At 36.8% G+C, this 21,492-nt stretch overlaps 1 protein-coding gene across 1 annotated transcript; it reads right to left on the bottom strand.

Annotated features, from left to right (window-relative positions):
- Nucleotides 1-670: 670 nt before the first annotated feature.
- Nucleotides 671-18,187, bottom strand: SLC7A13 (solute carrier family 7 member 13). The gene is given in 10 exon segments (XM_038579861.1): nucleotides 671-1,134; nucleotides 3,903-4,009; nucleotides 4,012-4,052; nucleotides 4,055-4,303; nucleotides 9,455-9,588; nucleotides 13,757-14,073; nucleotides 14,075-14,246; nucleotides 14,248-14,316; nucleotides 14,318-14,430; nucleotides 18,140-18,187. Coding segments are annotated over 10 exon segments (1,479 nt in total). The 3' UTR covers nucleotides 671-905.
- Between the last annotated feature and the right edge of the window lie 3,305 nt (nucleotides 18,188-21,492).

Genomic DNA, 21,492 nt, shown 5'->3' on the forward strand with positions numbered 1-21,492 from the left:
AGAAACTTCCAGAATAATGTTTGACCAAATATCTGGGCACCACAACACAGCTAAATTGACACATAAAATTAGTCATCACACCAGGGGATGGTACCTGGGAAGTTCTTTGACATATGTGGGTACCACCGCTAAAAGATGAGAGGGGATGGGAAGCAGAGTTGGCTAACAAATGTCACTGAACATCTTCCCACATTGCCCCTGTGCTTTCCAAAAGGGTATCTCCAAACCCAGATCCTTTAAAACTCTAAGCTAAGTAGACAGATTTTGTATATTGAATGATACCAAGTAAGCGCCATAACCGAGATACGATCCACTCTACATCTGTTACACACACTTCATATACACAACTCCATAGTCATAAGTAAATCACATTTTAATCAAACAAAGACATGGTAAACCTGTTCCTCTAAGGCACCTCAGAATTCAGAGGAAGGAATACAAAGGAAAATAACCTAAAACCCATGCTTCAAAATAGTTTTTAGGTTGAAAAAATACCACTGGTAGGGAAAAGCTAAGACAAATGGGGTTATTCTTTTATCTTTAAATCAGGACCATTAGAAGGACTCAAAATGATGAAGAGAATGCTTTTTAATTTTAATTGCTAACTTTTATCACAAAATCACCACAAATTTGGTAGTAAAAGGTTAGGGTGCAGAAAAAAATGGAAGAGGGAAAAATATCATCAGTGTATCAAGCAAGGCTAACCAAAACAGCTTTAGTTAGACAATGACTTCTGCATGATTTGTATAGCTAGGTACTATCAGGGGAATGCCTTTATATGCTATTTCATTGGAGAATGAAAGTTACCATGGGTATTTCATCACTAATGCTCCATCAGGTTCTTGATCTTTTTCTTTTTCTTTTTTTTTTTTTTTTTTTTTTTTAATTTGGCATGTTTCTGAAGGCTATTTTCTTAAAGTTTCTACTTCTGGCATCTGTTTTTCAGACACATCAGAGATGCAAATATTAAACAGCAATTGTAAATAGCATGTCATCTTTTCAAACCAAATCAGCCTCAATTTGAAATATATTAAAGGTCTGTAATACAGAAGTCCATTGAGAACAAAGAGACACACGTAGATATAATGTATATGTGGATACTTCACCAAAGGGATCAAAACCAAACATAGGTAGCTGTTGTTACCTGTTACCTGTTGTTACCAATGGTAATGGAAAAGACATCTGGAAAAAAAAAAAAGCAAAATTCAAACAATAAAATATGAAAATCCATATAATGTATCTGTATATTTATATAAACAAAAAAATAAGATATAAGCTAATGATAGAAAATGGGCTAAGTTATCTGAGTTTAAATAAATCTGGCTTAGTAGTTAGTAGGTTGAAGACTTTCTTTGTCAGGGTATTGTTGAAAGAAATGAACAATGTTTGACTGTTCTTGAGTGGAAATAATCATGATCATTTGTTAGTAAGATAAGCATCTTCTGATCTAGGCAGAATGAATTCCTTAAGAAGTTGCTCCTAGAACTCCATGAAAGGCACAATTTTCCTGGGAAAATATCTCAAGGCAGCAAGAAATTCATGTCAAAAACACAAAGTATCCTTGGACCCTCTGTTAGGCAGATATTGACAGGTAAATATTATAACTTTATAGGCTCAGGATATTTTAAAAAATCAAAACAAAAAACTTCAGCCAAGACCATTCTCCCTATTTCTAGTGGATTTTTACTTTTGTTTTTGTTTTAGCCAAAAAACTTGAAGCCCTATTCTTGGTACCTGCTTTGTGTTAGGACTGTGAAGTGTCTTGCACCAAACATAAACCAACCTAGGGAGAACGTTCAATAGGCAGACACTTTTAATATATCTTTAATAAATAGATTCCAATCTATACTCTCAAAATATAACTATTTTCATATTTATTAAACCCTTTAACTAGAAGGTCATTCCCTTGGGAAATTTATTAAGAATTTCCTCTTGGGGCACTTGGCTGTCTCAGATAGTAGAGCATGAGACCCTTGATCTCAGGGTGGTGAGTTGGGTGTAGAGCTTACATTAAATAAACAAAAAACAAAAATCTCTTCTTAATTTTTAAAACACTCTTGAGAAAGATAACTTGTCATCTCACAGCTCATATAAATTATCAAATAACTGAGGGAAAAGAAAAGAGCATTCATATGGCATTCAAGACAAACATTAACTACTTATAATTGCCCTTGCCTTCCTTTTTGATGCAAATGTGTATCAAATAATAATATAAATCATTATAACCATCAATGTCAGACTCTGGACTGTTTGCATGTCTTAGCTTACATTCCACATTCCTAGCGTGTAGGCATTATTTATTCCCATTCTAGATCTGAAGAAAATGAGGATTAGAGGTTAAATAACAGGTGATTCCTCCTTCTTCATGTATTTTCTGAACACTCTCTGAAGGTTACCACGTGGCAATAATCATACTATGATTTTTGGTTCACTTGACCAGATAGATTATGCCCTAATGGCAGGAGCCATGTCTTATTCCTTTCTGCACCCAGAATACCTGGTAAGATACTTAAGATATAGTTGCTTCTCAAATATGCTAAAGTTACAGGATGGCTGGACGGAAAAAGTAGAAGGACTGAATACAAAAGATGGTTATAAGTCAACCAAGGTTGATGGTTAGAACATTGCTTTCTTTTTCCCTATGTTCTTTCTCTCTTTTTAAAAAGATTTTATTTATTTATTTTAGAGAGAGAGAGAATGCAAGCAGGGGAAAGGGTAGCGGGGGAGGAAGAGGGAAAGAATCCAAATAGACTCCCCGCTGAGTGCAGAGCTTGACACAAGGCTCCATCTCACAACCCTGAGACCATGACCTGAGCAGAAACCAGTAGCTGGAAACTTAACCAACTGAGTCACCCAGGTGCCCCTTCCCTGTGTTCTTTCTTAAATTTCTTATATTATATATTTCTTACAGTTGTTTATATCTGCTAAAAGTCAAACACTCCAAAGAGACTGCCTAGATTTCAGTCCTGCCTCTACTCCATGCTGTGCGAGCTTGGGCAAGTAACAACTTTTCTAAACCAATTTCCTCATTTATAAAATGAAGATAAGAGTAGTATCCACCTTTTGTTTTACTGAGAGGATTACATGTGATAATGGAAGCAAAGCTTTTAACACGATGCCTAGCCCACCAGGACTATTCTGATAATCAGAGCATCAAGGCCATGTTTCTCCAGTAGTATTCTTATGCTCCTAAATTTTTGCTTATTTCTTTTTCCTTTTCTATGATTAAAAGGCTCTCCTGTAAAAACAAAAACAAAAACAAAAAACTTCCTGATCCAGACTGAGAGTAAGTCAAAGTAAGTAAAGTGGAAAGGATGTAATTTTTGGTGATCAAATTAAGTTGATGTTTCAGGGGATGCCTGAGTGGCTCAGCTGTTGAGCATCTGCCTTTGGCTCAGGGCATGATCCTGGAGTCTCTGGATGGAGTCCCACATCAGGCTCCCTGCATGGAGCATGCTTCTCCCTCTGCCTGTGTCTCTGCCTCTCTCTGTGTGTCTCTCATGAGTAAATAAATAAAGTCTTAAAAAAAAAAAAAAGCTGATGTTTTAGGATAGGAGGTGCTATCACCTGTGACCCCACAGCAGCACTTGTCTCTTCTATTTCGCATTTGCCAAATCTGACCGTGTGTGTGCAAGATACCCATGTGCATAGGGAGCTACATTGGTAAACAAAGTAATCTCTGGCCAAAAGACTCATCATGATCTGTCTAATCACCCAGAAGACTAGCCTTCCCTCTAGTAAACCTAACAGAACCTAGGAGATTTTAGACTGAGGAAAATCTACCCAATAAACATGAAAACTAAGGCCAGACTACCTTTATGCGCTTCACAATTTGGTAGTAGTGAGAAGGTCTACCCACAGATGTTCTGAATATAGTCTTCAAATATGGTTACACCTGATACATTTTATTTCACAAAGAAAAAATGAGAAAACTCACTTTTACCTTATAAGGTCTAGGTAGATTGGGCTCTTGGTATCGCAGTTTTAGTATTCCTATCATTGACAATATACAGACCAAATAGAAACTACAAAATAAAGATAGTTTATCAGATTAGGTTTGTAGAGACAATAGCCATGGATGCCATAGTGACAAGTACTAGCACAGATACAAATGGAGAGGAGTGAAGATTAAGCATATTAAATAACAAAGGCAGTTGGCCCTCTTGGCCAGGCATATATGTCACTCTTGAGTATTCAAATACATTAACCAGAAGGTTGCTAAATATTGAGGCAGACATACTACAAGGAATAACTCACGTTAATGAGGGGATAACTCTGTCAGTCCACATTATAGCCACAGCATCTGCAAAAAAAATAAGAGCACACAAAAGGCAGTGTATTAAGAACCAGAAACTAATGATAAACCTTTAAAGATTATTTCTGAATAAAAGCAGAAAATTCAAAAGGAATTAAGAAAGTTAAATTTTGTTTAATTTCACTGCTTATTTTACACAGACCTAACACCATACACACATGTACATTTTAGCCGTATCACACTGTATCATAAATGCTTATCATCTCACACATTGTCACCAATAGACCAGAAACTTCACTTCCTGCGGGCAATTTCTTTTCTATAAAAACTAGCATTTCAAAAGTCTCAGAAATATTGTTTCAGTTTTCAATAAGACCTGTGAAATGGATGGTTGAATCGAAGATTGCATGCTTATTTTCTAAAACGAGTTTACAGAGTGCTAATAGTTGCAATCAGAGTCAAAAGAGCACAGTGCAATATTACTGACACAGGAATGAGCCTTACAAAGTCTCCACATCAGGATGCAAGTATTAGAAATATCAAATATTTCTATTTGAAATACTTAAGAGAAATTTAAAAATCAAACCTGTAGACAGAGAAAACAAATTATACATAGATTAAAATACTGATGACATTTGGTTGCTTGTCTAAACTATAGATCAGTGGCTTTCAATGGGAATTGATTTTGCTCCTCAGGGGTCATCTGGCAATATCTGGAGACATTTTTTTGATCGTCACAACGGAGGAGGTAGGAGGTTACTACTGGCATCTAGTGGGTAGAGGCCAAGGATGCTCCTAAACATCCAACAGTGCCAGGAAGCTGTCCATAACAAAAAATTATATGGTCTAAAATGTGTAGTGCTGAGATTAAGAAACCTCCTATTGACCAACTATTAGAGAATATTCTGATTTTCATACTCAAAAGTGAAGAGCTCTTATAAACACTCTTTCAGTATAAGTCAGTAAACACACACACAAAAAGGTGTTAATAAAGAAATGCATATCCATTGTTTATGAGACTCTGAGTCCAATTCCTATTACATAGATATAAGCTAAGACAGATCATTCAGATATAGAAAAATAGGTTCTCAGCTTTTCAATGGAGTGAGTACACCAAGATCTAGTATCTTTGGGAGTAGGTGTCCTCTAGTGCTTTGCCCTGGTGCCAACATTGCCTCTAGGACATCAATGAAATGACTTATAACAGATAGTAAAGCCTTTTCAATATGACAAAATTAAATTATCATTAATGGTTCTTGTTCCTAAAAATCTTCATTTGTGAACCCATTTTAAACAGCCTTATTAAGTGCTGTTTTCACTTCTCTCTCTAGAACTATCCTACAATGTTGGGTCCTGTTTTAAAGTGTTTCCTGGGGGCACCTGGGTGGCTTAGTTGGTGAAGCATCCTCCTTCAGCTCAGGTCATGATCCTGGGATCCTGGGATTGAGCCCCACATCAGGCTCCCCATGGAGAGTCTGCTTCTTCTTCTCCCTCTGCCTCTCCCCCTGCTTGTGCTCTCTCACTCTCTCTGTCAAATGAATAAATAAAATCTTTTAAAACAATAATAAACTATTTCCTGTCTCACTTATTGTTCATTTCAAATAAGATATTATTGGCTGTTCCTCCTGGACACCCATACCTCCCCACATTTTCCATTTTCAAACACATTTCAGAAATACTTCTTTCCAGTAGTGAAGTCCTTATTCTCCTTTGATTTCCTGTCATGCATTCTACAAACCCAGTTGGTTATAATTAGATGAGGTTCTAGTTCAACTCCGCTATAATCTTTATCTCTATTCCACAAGTAATTTTTTTCTCTTTTTATTCTTTTCCTCATGGCATTTTTTTTTAAATATTTCTTTATATATGTTTTGGTAAAAAGTAAAATAAATAGCAGTGAAAAACATAAAGTAAAAACTAAACGTCTCTCTCCTTACCAACCCTTCATTCATGCACCCCAGATATAACTACTGTTACCCTCTTTTTGGATATTCTTTCAGAAATTTTCTAAGCATATATAAGCGTCCATGTTAGTTGTGTACATGTATGTGTGTTCAGACACTTGCTTTATTTTTAACTTTCCAATATATCTTGATCATATTATATATATGCATCCATCTAATTATTTTAAATAATTCTCAATATTCCATTATATAATTAAATTATTTAGCAATTGGTGGATTTTCAAGTTTTTTGTTATTGTTTTTTGTTTGTTTGTTTGTTTGTTTGTTTTTGCTAATATAAGATGTACTTTAATGGACATATTCTTCAGGTCTTAGTAGTTGTGCAGTTCTCTTCTTAAATTCTTAGAAGTGGGACTATGAGTCCAAAGGTGATACCTTCTTAAATAAGTAAGATATTACAAAATTACCCTCTCAAAATGATTACACCAACTCACTTGTAAGTGATTCTGACATTTCTGTTTTCCTCTCAAAATTTCTAACCACAAATAAATAAATAAAAATAAATAAATAAATAAATAATAAATTTCTAACCACATTTGGTTGGCTAGATACCTGCAGGCTATTTTTGGTCAGGGGAACCTCCTTAGCCTCTGCTCCCATGCAATTTATTTACTGTTTTAGATTCACTCTTACCATGCCAATATTCTCTAGTTTTAATGATAACATGGAACCCTCAGGAAGGTTCTACTAAATGGGAGCACTCTTGTCAGGAGTGTTTTAGCAGGACTTCGATAACATTGAAATCCTCAAGCTGAAAAAGGCAGGAACGAGGGTTTCCCACTATGACATTTCCACACACCTCATTCTAGAGGGACATCCTTCCAACTGGGTTACAAAGCTTATTCAAAATTAAGGCTATTTTTTTCTTCTAAGAGAAGAATCAGCAAAGAAACAGGTCAGAGCTCTAACATTGATACAGATAAAAACACTTCATGATTAATAGCACTGGTTCTTTTTCCACATAAACTACAGAATCTAATATGTATCACAGCTTGGTACAATTTTTTTCAATGTTCATCAAAGACTACGTAGCACCCAATTCACACCACATCTTAGATAATTCTATATTCTTTTGGAACTTTTCATGTCTTTTAAATATACCCATTTGATTGAAAACATTCACTCCTTAATCCTTAAATTTCTTTAATTTAGGAATTTATTTCCTTTGCTTATAATTTCTTTCTTTCACTGCATAAATTACACAGTTCATGCATTCATTAAAGAAAATTTGGGAAATCTAGAAAAGAATAAAGCAAAAACCACCCACAAGATCATTCCAGCATATCTTGACCATTAACTATGTACTTTCTGTTCCATTTATTTATTTTTAAACATTTTATTTATTCATGAGAGACACACAGAGAGGCAGAGACACTGGCAGAGGGAGAAGCAGGCTCCCTATAGGGAGCTTGATGTGGGACTCGATCCCAGGACCCCAGGATCACAACCTGAGCCAAAGGCAGATGCTCAACCACCGAGCCACCCAGGTACCCCTTACCTTCTGTTTTATATCGTAATAGATCCTGACTTTTCATCATTGTTACATTATAAACATTGTCTCTTTACTTTAAATATTCATAGCAACATGATCTTTGAAAAAGCTCAGAATGGCCTATTATATGGATCTCCATAAATTATTTCCTTCAACTCTACTAGATACTTTGGTGGTCCTTAATTTTTTGTCTTATATATAATGCTATGATGGTTATTCTTATGCATATATTTTTTGTGTATAGCTCTGATTATTTTCTTATTTTAAATTCCTAATACAATAAAAGATGGATGTTTGAATTCAAGAGAATTATTTCAGAATCTAAACGAGGTCTGAGGATTATATGCCTAGAAGAGTAAGCATTAAAAACCAAATCACAAGCATTAGTCAAAACACTTCATGGGTCTTCCACACTGGTGGATCTTCCACACTGGTGGGTCTTCCACACATGTGGAACAATTGTGCCACTCATAGAATTGCTGCAACTATTAGGATGCACCAGATGAGATCATCATAATTTTTAACAGCCAGTATGACCAGAACACCGGCAGTCATTACACATGCCAGAATCAATGAACCATAAAGTCTGGGTCAGCTGATCAGCAGTCCTGACCACACCCATAATTAATTTTGTAAATTTATTCTTTACATAATCAAAGTAGTTAATAAATCACTAATTGTTCTTATCCAATTTAGCATTTTTTCCCCCCACAGATGCTCAGAATCTTGATCATGTCTAGTTTACAATTCCCTAAGAGAGCTGGACCATTGTAAATCAACACTAATACCATGCATATGGCAGCTTCCTGCATGACACTAACACAAGAATGGAGGCAAAATGTGTTAGGACACTTACATTAAACCTCTCTTAGATTTACCTCCAGTGCTTCAAAGATTTACCGAAACAGTAATAGCTACTCAAAGATTAGTTCTAAAAAAAAAAAAAAAAAAGATTATTTTTAATGGTACTGCATGCTAGTTTATCTCAGAAGTTTATTGCATATTTCCAATATGTTCAGGGCCACTTGGTCACCATAAATTTTAGAGTCATTTATAATATACATTATATTATGCATTATTGCTATTAATTATACCCATCAATTCACTATTATCATCTATTCTTTTAACTGCTAATATTCCACAATTCAAGTTTATCATTCTTTATGTCACATAGAAGAACATTTTTTTAAAAGATTTTATTTCCTTATTTATTTGACAGAGAAAGAGAGAGAGAACTAGAACAAACAGCGGGGAGCTGCAGTGGGAGAGGGAGAAGCAGACCTTTCACCGAGCAAGGATCCCGACGTGGGGCTTGATCCTGGGTCCATGACCTGAGCCACCCAGGTACCCCTCACGTAGAAGAACATTTAGAAAATCAATATGGTAAAAGCTTTAATAGACTGATGAAAGTACAGATTACATAGTGTCAATACGGTGAGGGAAGATCACGAAAGGAATATAAATATTTTGAACTTAGTCTGCATCATATGTCAGCATTACAAGTATTTTTCCATATCACCAGGAATATGGTTTTCCATATTAGCTGCTTAACTAGAAAATTCTTTCCTAAGCCAAATCATACTCTTTGGCCTCTTCGTTATTTTCGAGAATTGCAAGTTGAGTCTCTATATAAAATAATTAAAAACAAACAGCAGTCTGCCCGTTAAAGTGATATTTACATGTGCTAAAATGACCAGAACTGTCCTTATTATTATTTATTGCCTTAGTCACTTGTATACAAACCTGAAGAGAGAATTTCCTTGGGTATCAGAACAGTCAGGTAGGAAATACTAACCTATAGATATATGATAGTCACCAGAGGTAATGCAGTAGATATGCATCTTGGAATCATCTTTCTGGGTTTCTTCAGCTCCCCTATAACACATAAAACAGCAAAATCACGATGGGTAAAAATTATGTCTTAAATTTATCATTTTTTAAAGGATTTTATTTATTCATGAGAGACAGAGAGAGAGAGAGAGAGGCAGAGACACAGGCAGAGGGAGTAGCAGGCTCCATGCAGGGAGCCCGATGTGGGACTCGATCCCAGGTCTCCAGGATCAGGCCCTGGGCTGATGGCAGCGCTAAACCACTGAGCCACCCGAGCTGCCCTAAATTTATCTTTAATATTGCTTCATGCATTAACTATCAGTTGGAATTCCTGCAAAGCATCCAGGCCACCGCCACACTTATTCACACACATACACAAAACACAATGGTGAGCTGCTACACAACTATCTCCTTTCTGAGCTCGGTGATAAGTGCAGAAAGGGGGGGAAATTTTCCTCATTTTTCTTCTAGATGGTAATATTTCTGAAGAAAATCACAAGAATGAATATCAAAGCTGAGTCCATGGGGCCCTGTACGGTTTGGAGCCTACCTGTGCCTTGTACCTCATCTATTAGGTACAAGGTAGTCTGGTAGTAGAATATGATAGTGAGCAAAAACAAACATGAAGCCTAACCTCAAGGGATCAAGGGCTTTGAGAATATATTATATGATAATTTGATGGTCCCCTTTGCTGTCTGTGTCAGAGGCTCATGGGCTTTTCTTCAGGTTCTCAAAAGTGTCATGACCTCTGTATCCATTCTCTCATGTGGAATGTTCTTTCCTTTCCTAGTTGCTGAAGCTGGACCCTTACTCCTCTTTCAGATCTCAGCAAAATCATAACTTCTTCTGGGAACATAGGAGAGGAAGCTTTCCTTGGCTAGCAAAACTGTCCTAGTCTATGTACTTTCATAACATATATGAAGAGAGTACTTTCATAACATATATGAAGAGAGTAAAAGAATCAGTCATAAATTTTCTTTTCCTGTAGGCTCTTTGCCTTCCCTTTATGTCAGTATTAAGTGGAAAAAAGGAGAGAGGTCATGATTTAACATCATAGATAATGGACTTTCCAGAATAGTCTTATTTTCAAATATTATTCCATTTGTTATACCATTTTCCCCAATTTTGCCATTCTCTGAAAATTATCCCTGACATGAAGAATTGAACGTTATAGTTCTGTGTATAAAATATGACCCTGTGCCCTGCCTACTGGTAATAGAACTGAGTCCAGATCTCTAGGACTCACTGACAGCCAGTCACCGTCAGCATACACGAAGATTCCTCGCAAGAATTTGAACTAAATGTCAACAAAACTGAGATAAAGAGGGAAAAGGCAACATAGCAGTAGCAGAAAAGAAAGGGGGCTGATAAATCTAGTTTTTAAGTCTCAGAGCTTGCCTAACTCCTGATGCTCCTGAAGATCAGTAACTCTGGTCTTCCTTGAAAGACGGCATTATTCTTCCAGCAAGTTCTTCTTTTATTGTTTAAGCCGATGTGTGTGGTTTCTGTTACTTAATGCCTAGTCTCTCTGATGAATAAATATCTGTCCTTTGACATATGTCAAATCTGTTTCATTTGCATCTGCCCAGAAGTAGAATGTAATGTCCATGGTGTACACCCATATGAGCTGATTAAGCACTCGAAGAGTAAAGAATTAGAGTGTTCTCAGTTAAATGATGCCTCAACCATTTACTAGTTGTGGGCTTCTGGACAATTTATTAACTGTTAAGGTTTCAATTTCCTTACCTGTATATTGGGGAGAATGGAAAATATAGGGACAATAAAATTCCAATCAAATGCCTAGCACTTCATAAGTTAGTCATAAAGATGGTTATTAGTCAAAGGTTTTGAACAAGCATAAAGGCAACTTTCAGGATTAACTATACTTTCCTCTGGGCCTTTTACTCTTTCTTATTATGTGTTAGATTTATAGAGAGAGGATAAGAAATATAATATAACATAACATAATTCAAGGTTATAATGGCCAGACCGTGAATATCCTTGGTCTTGAACTTAGAAGATAGATGTTCCTACAATATGTTAAGTCAGCTGCCTACATACCAACGTTTTACAGGCAAAAGTGTTACTTAGAACTTAGCTGTACTTAAAGTTTATTAAGTAAATTAACAATCCTAGCATACGCTGAAATTCCTCCGGCTTTTTTCACTGCCAGCTGCTTGTGAAGAGTTCTATAATAGTTTATAGGTTAGTAAATTTTGTGAATCTATTTTCAGCAGAGAAAAATTATCTAGCAGTGAAACATCTCTGGCAATGGAACAAGATGAATGAAACAGAAGTCAGAGATATCTCTTCTATCCTTCTAAGAGAGACCAACGAAGTGAGAGAGAGAAAGGGGGAGTTGAGCTAATTCTTCTAGCCTCTCAAATTGCACTGGCACATTTAATCACAAACTGCTTAAAAGAGTAACTTCATCTCATGGCTTTCTTTTGTCAATGCTTCACTTTTTAACTCAATGCAGACTGACTTTCCTCTCATGTCCAAAGTTCACCAATGACTTCTTACTTAGTGAAATGGCTTCTGCTCAATCCTCACACTCCTCAACTTCTGAAGCACTTCACCATGTTGATTACACCCTTTTTTTGGAACATAGGGTGATTTTTCTTTTATAATTCTCTCAACTTTGTCTGGCTTCTTCATTGCATCTTCTTTCTCCACCTACCGCCTAAAAGTTGGCCTACTCCAGTCATCTGTCTCTAACCTTATGCTATTTTATTCTACTTTTCTCTATATACTTGCCTTAGTAATCCTATCTTAACCAGTTCATCAGATGCAGACCATTTTGCAGTCACCCAAGATGACATAATGGGTCTTATATGTACCTGCATACTTCTGGTCTCCACGGCTTCACTCACATTATTTTACTGCTGGAATTTTCTGAGTTCAGTGAAAGTTGCCACTTTTTAGATAACACAACAAAAGGTGATCTTACCATCTACTGAATTCTCATAGTAATCACATTGTTCTTTTATTACCACTTGTTAAATACTATCATGCCATTGCTTATCAGGACAGAATTATACTGATTTTAAGTCAAAATGGCTGTTTTTCAGATGAAGGAGGAAAAAAAAGTAAGTCCAGAGAGGTAAAGATACTTGCCACAGCTCACAAGTGGCAGAGGTCAGACAAAATCGAGATATTGCTTTTTCCATTAAACTGTTAACCTCTTTAGAGTAAAGAATATATCTTACTCATTTTAAGGAACTATTATAGGGTTTCAAAAATATCAGTGTTTAAAACGATATTTGCTGACCAAATAATGTAATGCATAATGGACACATCAGTGACGGGGGGGTGGGGGCGCTAAATTTTTTTTAAACATTTTAAAAAAGATTTTTATTTATTTATTTGAAAGAGACAGAGAAAGAATGAAGCAGAGGGGAGGGGTAAAGGGGCAGAGGGAGAGGAAGAAGCAAACTCCACTCCACCCTGAGCAGGGAACCTGATGAGGGACTCAATCCCAAGACCTTGGGATCGTGATCTGAGCCAAAGGCAGACGCTTAACCAACTGAGCTACCCAGGCACCCAGGGGGTCCTAAGATTAAAGGAAATATGTGTTTTAAGAGTAGAGCCTACTTCATGTCGAAATGTCAAGGAAAAGAACTGAAGTTGGAAAAAAATTAAATAAATGAATAGGGAAGATCCCTGAGGAGGTGAGAGGGAAAGAGTCGAGTTCAAGAGAAGAGACTAATTTCAAAAATGAAGAGAGAAATCTTTTGTCTTGACATTGAAGGGAAAATATTAAATCTGGCCTCTGGACAATTATATTTACGATTCTCTTCTCTTTAAAAGTACTTCAGAGCATAAATGTGTCACAACCATTCACAAGACAAACATAATCTGGCATTGGATCATTCCTGGAGAATATACCCACAACCTCAGAATTCATCCATTGACAGAAAGGAAACCAGATTAACATGGAGATCTCATATCTCTGGTCCCAGAAAAGAAAGCTGAATAAAAGAAGTCATTCAATAAAACAAGCACTTTTGAATGAATGGGGGAAAACATTAAGACTGGGTGGTAAGTACAAGACTGCCATATTCTGACTCAATTTAGAAAGTAAGAAAGAAGAATAAACACTGAATCATCATGTACTTAAAATAAAATTCAAAATATAAAAAAATGATGTACATTGCACATTGCTTGCAATGTCATGACTTGAGATTTTCTTCCTCAATGAATTGTTAATTATCAGCTATAAATGTAAAACATCCCCCGCCTGAAAAAGCAAAATATCCTTGGAAAACAGCTTCTATAAACTGGGAGGCTTCAGGAAACTCAGTATCAAAAGAGTCCTGAAAGTTTTCTACATTCTCCTTCCTTCCTCTCACCAGCAGCACCACTCCACTCAGGGAAATAAGGCCGAGTATGGCCATTTTCAGCACTAGGCTGGCTGTCTGAAGCCAAGTCACCTCTTTCACACCACAAGAATTCAGAATTCCCACAGTCCACAATATGGCTAATGCCAGACATTTCTTTGGCAGCTTTGGAACAAAGCAGATGGGATAAAAAAGGCTCGATGCTATACTCAGCGAGGAGTAGGGCTTGGCTGGCAGCTAACCCTGGCCCCAGAAACAAAGCTGTCCAGAGATTCAGGAAAGAGATCAAGTTGCCAAAACATCTTTTGAGAAAATAGTAGTGAGCTCCACTGCGTGGGAAGGTGATACCTATCTCTGCTGAGCAAAGTGGTCATCATGGACAACAGGGCACAGACAGGCCAAATACACAGGGAGAGCCCCACATTCATGCAAGTCTTTCAATACCCCTTTTGGGGCCACAAAAATTCCTACACCAATTATATTAACAATTAAAAACCTTGTGCCCAAGCAATATCCAAACATTCTTTGAAGTTGTATCTTCTTTATCCACTGTAATTATTTTTTACAAAATATAAAAATATATATAAATTATAATTTCTGAATTTTTCTGCCCAAGTTGCTGAAAAGGATGTTCATGGACTCTCAGAAATAAAACAGTGCTTTCCTTTTTGTTCCACTTTGTTAAATATAGCCTATTTTCAATCATTAACAAAATATATGTGATGCATCCAAGCAAAATAATGTAAAGTTACTTGGAAGGGTTCAGTTTCACTTGTTTCTTAATTATTATCAAAATAATACATTCAGATGGAAAAAGGAATTTCATAAAACAGTATTACAACAAAAAACAGGAGTTTCTTACTCTAATTTCATTCCTTTCCAAATACATTTCCAGTTCTTTTCTCTGGAAACAACCATTTATGTGTGGTTTTAGTTATTTTCGATAGTTGCCTCCATAACTCTAAATAATATGGGAAGACTTTTAATACTAAATATCTTCAACTTTAAAAATCATCTATTGACTTCCTCCCATAAATACTGAGGAGTAACTCACTTACTTTCCTCTTACTTAACCTATGCCTTTTTCCTACCATTTTTTACCATTAAGCTCTCAAGAAACAAAGTATTTACCTTTCATCAGGCTCATGGAAACCAATTAATACAGTGAGAGAGTGAAAAACCCTGCAACATAAGACTGTCCCTTAACCAGCCATCATTCTGGTAGCCTGGGTCATACACAGGAAGATGTGAACCTGAAGTATAGGAGAAAGCCTAACCCCACAGATGGAGGGAAGGAAGTTTCTGAACATCTGAGCAAGGCCTGGATCTTGGTAGTTCTTTGTTGGCTTTACAACACAAAGCATTGTTCTGAGTATCTGCAAAGCCCTATAAGCTTGAGGCACACCCCCAGCCTTGGAAGTATATTATTTTCAAATTATCCTCTAAGAGTGAATAAAAAGGAAATTGTTTATGTTTTCTTTCTTTTCTTTTCTTTTTTTTTTTTTTTTTTTTTGGCTATAGCTATTTTCTGGCAGATTGCATTCAAGAAAAGCCACTGAAAATACTGTATACCTCTCAATAAATATGACAACGTCCTCTCCCCAATGAAACCATACCTCTCATCCCATCCCAGAAAGCAAAGACCTGGGAGTAGGGAAGGAGACCAGAAAGCTCACCTTAAGATAGAAACAAAGTATGAGAAGTAAACCAGACATAGAGAGACAAGTACTGCATGATTTCACCTATATGAGGCATCTAAATAGTCACATTTATCAAATCAAAGACTGGAAAGGTGGTTACCATGGGATGAGGGGGAAAAGGGAAGTTATTAATCAACAGTCATAACGTTTAAGCTAAATAAAATGACTACTGTAAAGGTCTGCTGTACCATAGTATACCTATGGTCAACAATAATGCACACTGAAAATTTTTTAAGTGGATAGATCTCATGTTAATTGTTTTTATCATAATAAAATGTTTTTTAAAAGAGTAAAATATAATTTAACTTACGAAAAAAAATTAGAAATAGGAGGGAGAGTTAGCCAATGTCCTGCCCATTAATCTCCCACCTACTTGTTGCTTTCAGGAGAGACAATAAGAGAATCCATTACCCATGCCCTGAATCTTGCAGCAGGAAAATAAGACAAGAGGAAGAACTATGGCCTCCAAATAAGAGTATGGTAGCTTTTCGGTGTGTCACTTTGGCTAGCCTGAACTACATTTGACAAATTTCTCAGTTAGAATGGACCACAAGGACGATTCTTGTGTGAGAGTTAAAGTACACAAGTGCAACAGCAGTTATTTTGGTAGTTCCATTGACAAGTTGTTTTGGTAGTTCCTTGACCAAACTTTAGTCAGGCTCCATTGAGCACTCTTCTCAACTAAGCTGCATCCCTGGCCTGTTCAGTACCAGTTTAGCAAGAACACCCACACCCTTGATATGTAATCAAGTTCCTCTTAGTAATTTCCATCCACTGACCTTCTCACTCTGCCCATTGGCTGTACATCCTTAGATATCTTTGCTACATTTGGGATTAGGCTCAGTTCTAGACTGAAGTCTCTCTTTTCTCTACTACAGTAGCTCGAATAAAATCTGTCCCTGCCATTTTTAACAAGTGTTCTGTACAATTTTTCTGTCATACATCGTCTTGTATACAATGGCCTACCTCTTTGCTGTAATTATCATGTATCTGCTGGCTTACTTCACTGGTATGATGTGGTGACCAAGGCTTCAAGTGCTCCACCTTCACCAAGATCTTTCAGCTTCACCAACTTCAGGGTCTAGTGTATGTTTAGCTCTGTGATGAAGGACCCCAACTTCTGTAATGTAGCCACACTATCAAGTTTAGTGATAATGAGAACTGACACAGATTTCAGTTCATTCTCTTGGGCTCCAAGAAAATGCCTGTAGGTTCCAGCCTGTTCTTGTTCTTCCCTACTTTCACACCTGTCATTCCTTCTGGATTCCTTGAACTTCAACTTCCCAGCAGGAGACTTGAAGGCAATAGCCCTAACAGAGACAAATTAATCAGCTCCCACAACTACATAATGTCAAATCTTTATAACAAACAAATTCTTGTAATTATAAAGGTGTGTAATTAGGGAGAGATTCAGATATAGATATAATGATAAATAGAAATATATGTAGATATTGTTACAGATGTAGATACAGATATAGATAAATAGACAAAGATACAGATACAAATTTCCTAATGGTTCTGCTGCTCCAACTGATACAGAAAGCAAAAGGCTATGCCATCTCATGCATCCCTGGAGTCCTGAGTATTCAGATATGTCTATGATTCTGAAAATGTAGAATGTGAAACTGGAGACTTGGTTGAGGTATCAGTCCCCATTTTGGCTTTCTCAAGACTATCAGAGATTCTTCAAACTCAGGGAAAGCACTCTTTAAACAGTTCCCCTGGTCTGAGGGGCATATACTTGAAAATTCTATGTGAAACTACTGCATCAAAAGGGAAAATATGCAAAAATCATCCAATATTAGGTTCCCTGACATAGCTCCTGCAATGCCTGAAGGAATATCTTCCACACAGCATATATATAGATGAGCTAAGCTCAGCCATTGGACAGAAACTCTAAAAGGCTAAACAAGAAAATGCCATGCCAGTGCCTTCTTACACATAACTTAAGAAACAGAAGACTGGGAATGTGGAGGAGACATTTTGAAGGACATCAAATTTTACAGTGACATGCCACTCTCAAGGGTTTGCAGTGTTACTGTTTTTTATATTTTTTTCTTTTTCTATAATTGATCTACTAGGAAAAGATCTGTCATGATGGCAGATCGAAAAGTGTCAGTCTTATTGAGTGTATACCATCAACTCAATTGTACAGATATGCAAAAAAAGGCTTATAGAAGTTTAGGAATGTATCCAATTCATGTGCCTCTAATTCCATCTTATTCCAGAGTTCATGATCTTAATGTCTAAACTCTACTTTTTTGTAGCCCTGACTTAAAAATAACTTTGACAGCTCCAATGGCAGATGGAGGATCCCCACTTGTCTGCTTTTCAATAAAAAGCAAGAAAACACTGGAAAATTTGCCAAAATAAACCTTTTCTTTACTTTAGAAATTAATATAAGACTTGTAACAATTTGAGGAGAATTTATTCAAGAAAAATGTCTGAATTTTGTGGGTTTTTTAGCTTGTCTACTCCAATCCTCCTTCTCTCAGCTCTAAAGCAGCCTTGAAAACCAGCAGCCCTGATATCATGGTAGCTGTGAAAACTCCCAGTACCGCAGGGACAGACCAAGAGCCCCTCGAAGAGTACCGTCTCCAGCGCATTCTTCTCAAATATCTCCTATCTTTGAAAAAGCCCCATTTGCAGGGCTTAGACATTACTCAGAGCTTGCTCTGGGAAAATCCCTATCTGTAGGGCATTTGTCTGAAATAGTCAACTGCAATTGATTAACACAACAGCTGCCTACAGCAGCAATGCCACTTTAGTGAAAAAAATCCCAGCCTAAAATTTAAAAGGCAGATCTGGAGGATTGAAACATCCCGAAGGGCCTTTGAAAAGTGTTCACATGTCCCTGAGTAACCAGGAAGCCATGTACATGTTGAGGCTATCCAAAGCCGGGGAAGGACCTGATAGGGCCCCAATCCCTTACCTCTGGCTGACCTTGAGGCTGTACAAACAAGAAATGAACCCCAAGGCAGACTGGTAAATTGCCTTAGCCTCAACACACACACACAGAGCTCCTTGGCAAAGAGTAGAAGAATTACTATTTCCAAGCATTTGTGGAAACTTCTGATCAGTTGTTAGCTGACTATTGAGCCAGCACAGTAGAGAGTTCAGTGGTTGCACACTACAGGGAATATAGACTGTATCAGGTTCCCAGGGCTATAGTAATAAATACCAAAATCTCAATGTCTTTTTTAAAAGATTTAATTTTTTAATTCATGAGAGACACAGAGAGAAAGAGACAGAGACAGAGGCAGAGGGAGAAGCAGGCTCCCTGAGAGGAGCCCAATGTGGGACTCGATCCCAGGACTCCGGTATCTCAACCTGAGCCAAAGGTAGACATTCAACCACTGAGCCACCTAGACATCCCCAAAATCTCAATGTCTTAAAACAATATAAATATTCTGTCTCATTGTTCTAGAGGCTAAAAGTCTAAAATCCTCAGCAGGGCTATGTTCTCTCTGACAGCTCTAGGTAAGGATCCTTCCTGGTCTCTTCTAGCTTCTGGTGATTTCTGGCAGTCCTTAGCATTTCTTGATTTATAGATGCAATCTCTAATCACATGTCTTTTTTGCCCTGTGTATCTTCATACTTCCTCTCATCTGTGCCTGTCTCTGGGTCTAAATTTCCCTTTTGAAAAGGATACCAGTCATATTGGATTAGAGTCCACCCTAAAGACCTCATTTTAAATCAATTACCTCTGTAAGGGCCCTATTTTAAATAAGGTCACATTCTGAGGTACTAGGTGTTAGAACTTAAACATACCTTTTTTTGAAGGACACAATTCAACCCATAACATAGATTTTATAGAATTAGTCCAGGAAGGTGATTAAACACACAGGCATGCACGGGCACACACACACACACACACACACACACACCAGCAGCAATAACAACAATAAGCTATGGGAATGAGGGCTCTGATTTTCAGAGGTGCCACATTATATTATCTAAAATGTCCAATTTTGACAAAAATTTATGTAACCCATAAAAGAAGCAAAAAAGTATGCCCACACACAGGAAAATAAGCAGTCAATAGAAAGTCTATTTGAAGAAGCCCAGATGTTGGACACATCAGAAACATTTAAATCAACTTCCAAAAACATGTTCAAAAAAATAAAAGAAACTGAGTTTAAAAAATGAAAAGAAAGTATGATAATATCTCATTAAATAGAGAATATTAATGAGGATATATAAAGTATTTAAAAACCAATAGAAATTCTGTAGTTGAAAAGTAAAATAAGTGAAATGAAAAATTCAGTAGAAGGACTCAAAAGCTGATTGAAAAGCTGACAGAAAATAGAATCACTGTACTTGAAAATAGATCAGTTAGGATTATTACAATCTGAAGAGAAAAAAAGAAAAAATAATTTAAAAAATTAACAAAGCCTGAGAGACCTGTATGGTGCCAATAAACACACTGGCATGTATGTAGTGGAAGTACTAGAAAGAATTTGGAAAATTGGGAAGAAATTATATTTTAAAAATAATGTCTGAAAACTTCCCAAAATTGATTAAAAGCAAATGAAACCCAAGTAGAATAAACTGAGAGCTCCCCACCTATGTGCATCATAGTTGAACTGTAGTAGGACATAGACAGAGAATTTTGAAAGTATCAAGAGAAAAAAACAACTTATCATGAATTAAAAATTCTCAATGAGATTAATGCTAACTTCTCATCAGAAACTATGAAGACCAGAGGGAATGGGATGACATATTTAAAGTGCTAAGGAGTTGAGGAAGACCACCAACCGAGAATTCTACATCTGACAAAACTACTCTGCAGAATTGTGGGGAAAATTAAGATATTCCACTGTAAACAAAAGCTAAAGGAATTCACAACCATCACTTCAGTCCTAATGGAAAGTTTTCAATCTTAAAAAAGACACTATAGGGTAACTGAAATCCATATAAAGAAATAGAGTTTTAGTAAGGTAACTACATAGATTAATATAAAACACAAAACAAATGAAATCTTGTAGCTTTTTTTCTTCTGATTTAGAAGACAACTATATAAAGCAATTAATACAAACCTGCATTGATGGTCTTATAGTGTTTAAAGATGTAATTTGTTTAACAAAAATATCACGTAGGAGAAGGGAAGGAATGGAGCTGTATTAAGGAAAAGTTTCTGTATACTATTGAAATTAAACTAATATTAATCTAAACTAGATTAATTTTTTTTAAAGATTGATTGATTGATTGATTGATTGATTGATTGATTTGAGAGGGAGTGAGAAAGAGCATAGCAGGGGAAGAGGGAGAAGTAGGCTCTGCATTGAGCAGGGAGCCCAACATGGGGCTCGATTCCAGGACCCTCAGATTAGGACCTAAGCCAAAGGCAGACACTTAACCAACTCAGCCACCCAGGCACCCCTAAACTAGATTACTTTAAATTAGGATGCCAGTTATAACACCCAAGGCAACTACTAAGAAAGTAACCTTAAGAAAAGGGTAAAAGAGGCACAGTGTGACCCTGGTGTCTGAAAAATGGTAGAGTAGGGGAAGCTGACCTTGCAGTTTCCTCTGTCCCCTTCCCTTTGAAGCCAGCTTGAGCTCCATCTCCTCTAATGGTCCAATGAATGGGGCTCAGCTATGGAACTCAGGAAAGCAGCAATGGAAGAGACCATGGAAGAGGTCATAGCACAGTGTGTATTTAGTTCTTGAGCATCCCCATGTCCCAGCCCACCACAGATCCTCCAAGCACACAGTTCAGGCTCTTTCCCAGTACCGAGGACCTCTACAGGGCACCAACCCAGAGGATGTAGCAATCCACTAGATGTGCTATACCTGTGGGTGCATGGTGAAATATTTTTTTTAAAAAGGAATTTAAATGGTACATTGTAAAATATCTATTTAACATAATAGAAGAAAGTAATAGAGGAACAGAGGGACAAAAAAGACA

Source organism: Canis lupus, chromosome 29, assembly GCF_011100685.1.
Source record: "Canis lupus familiaris isolate Mischka breed German Shepherd chromosome 29, alternate assembly UU_Cfam_GSD_1.0, whole genome shotgun sequence".
NCBI lineage: Eukaryota > Metazoa > Chordata > Mammalia > Carnivora > Canidae > Canis > Canis lupus.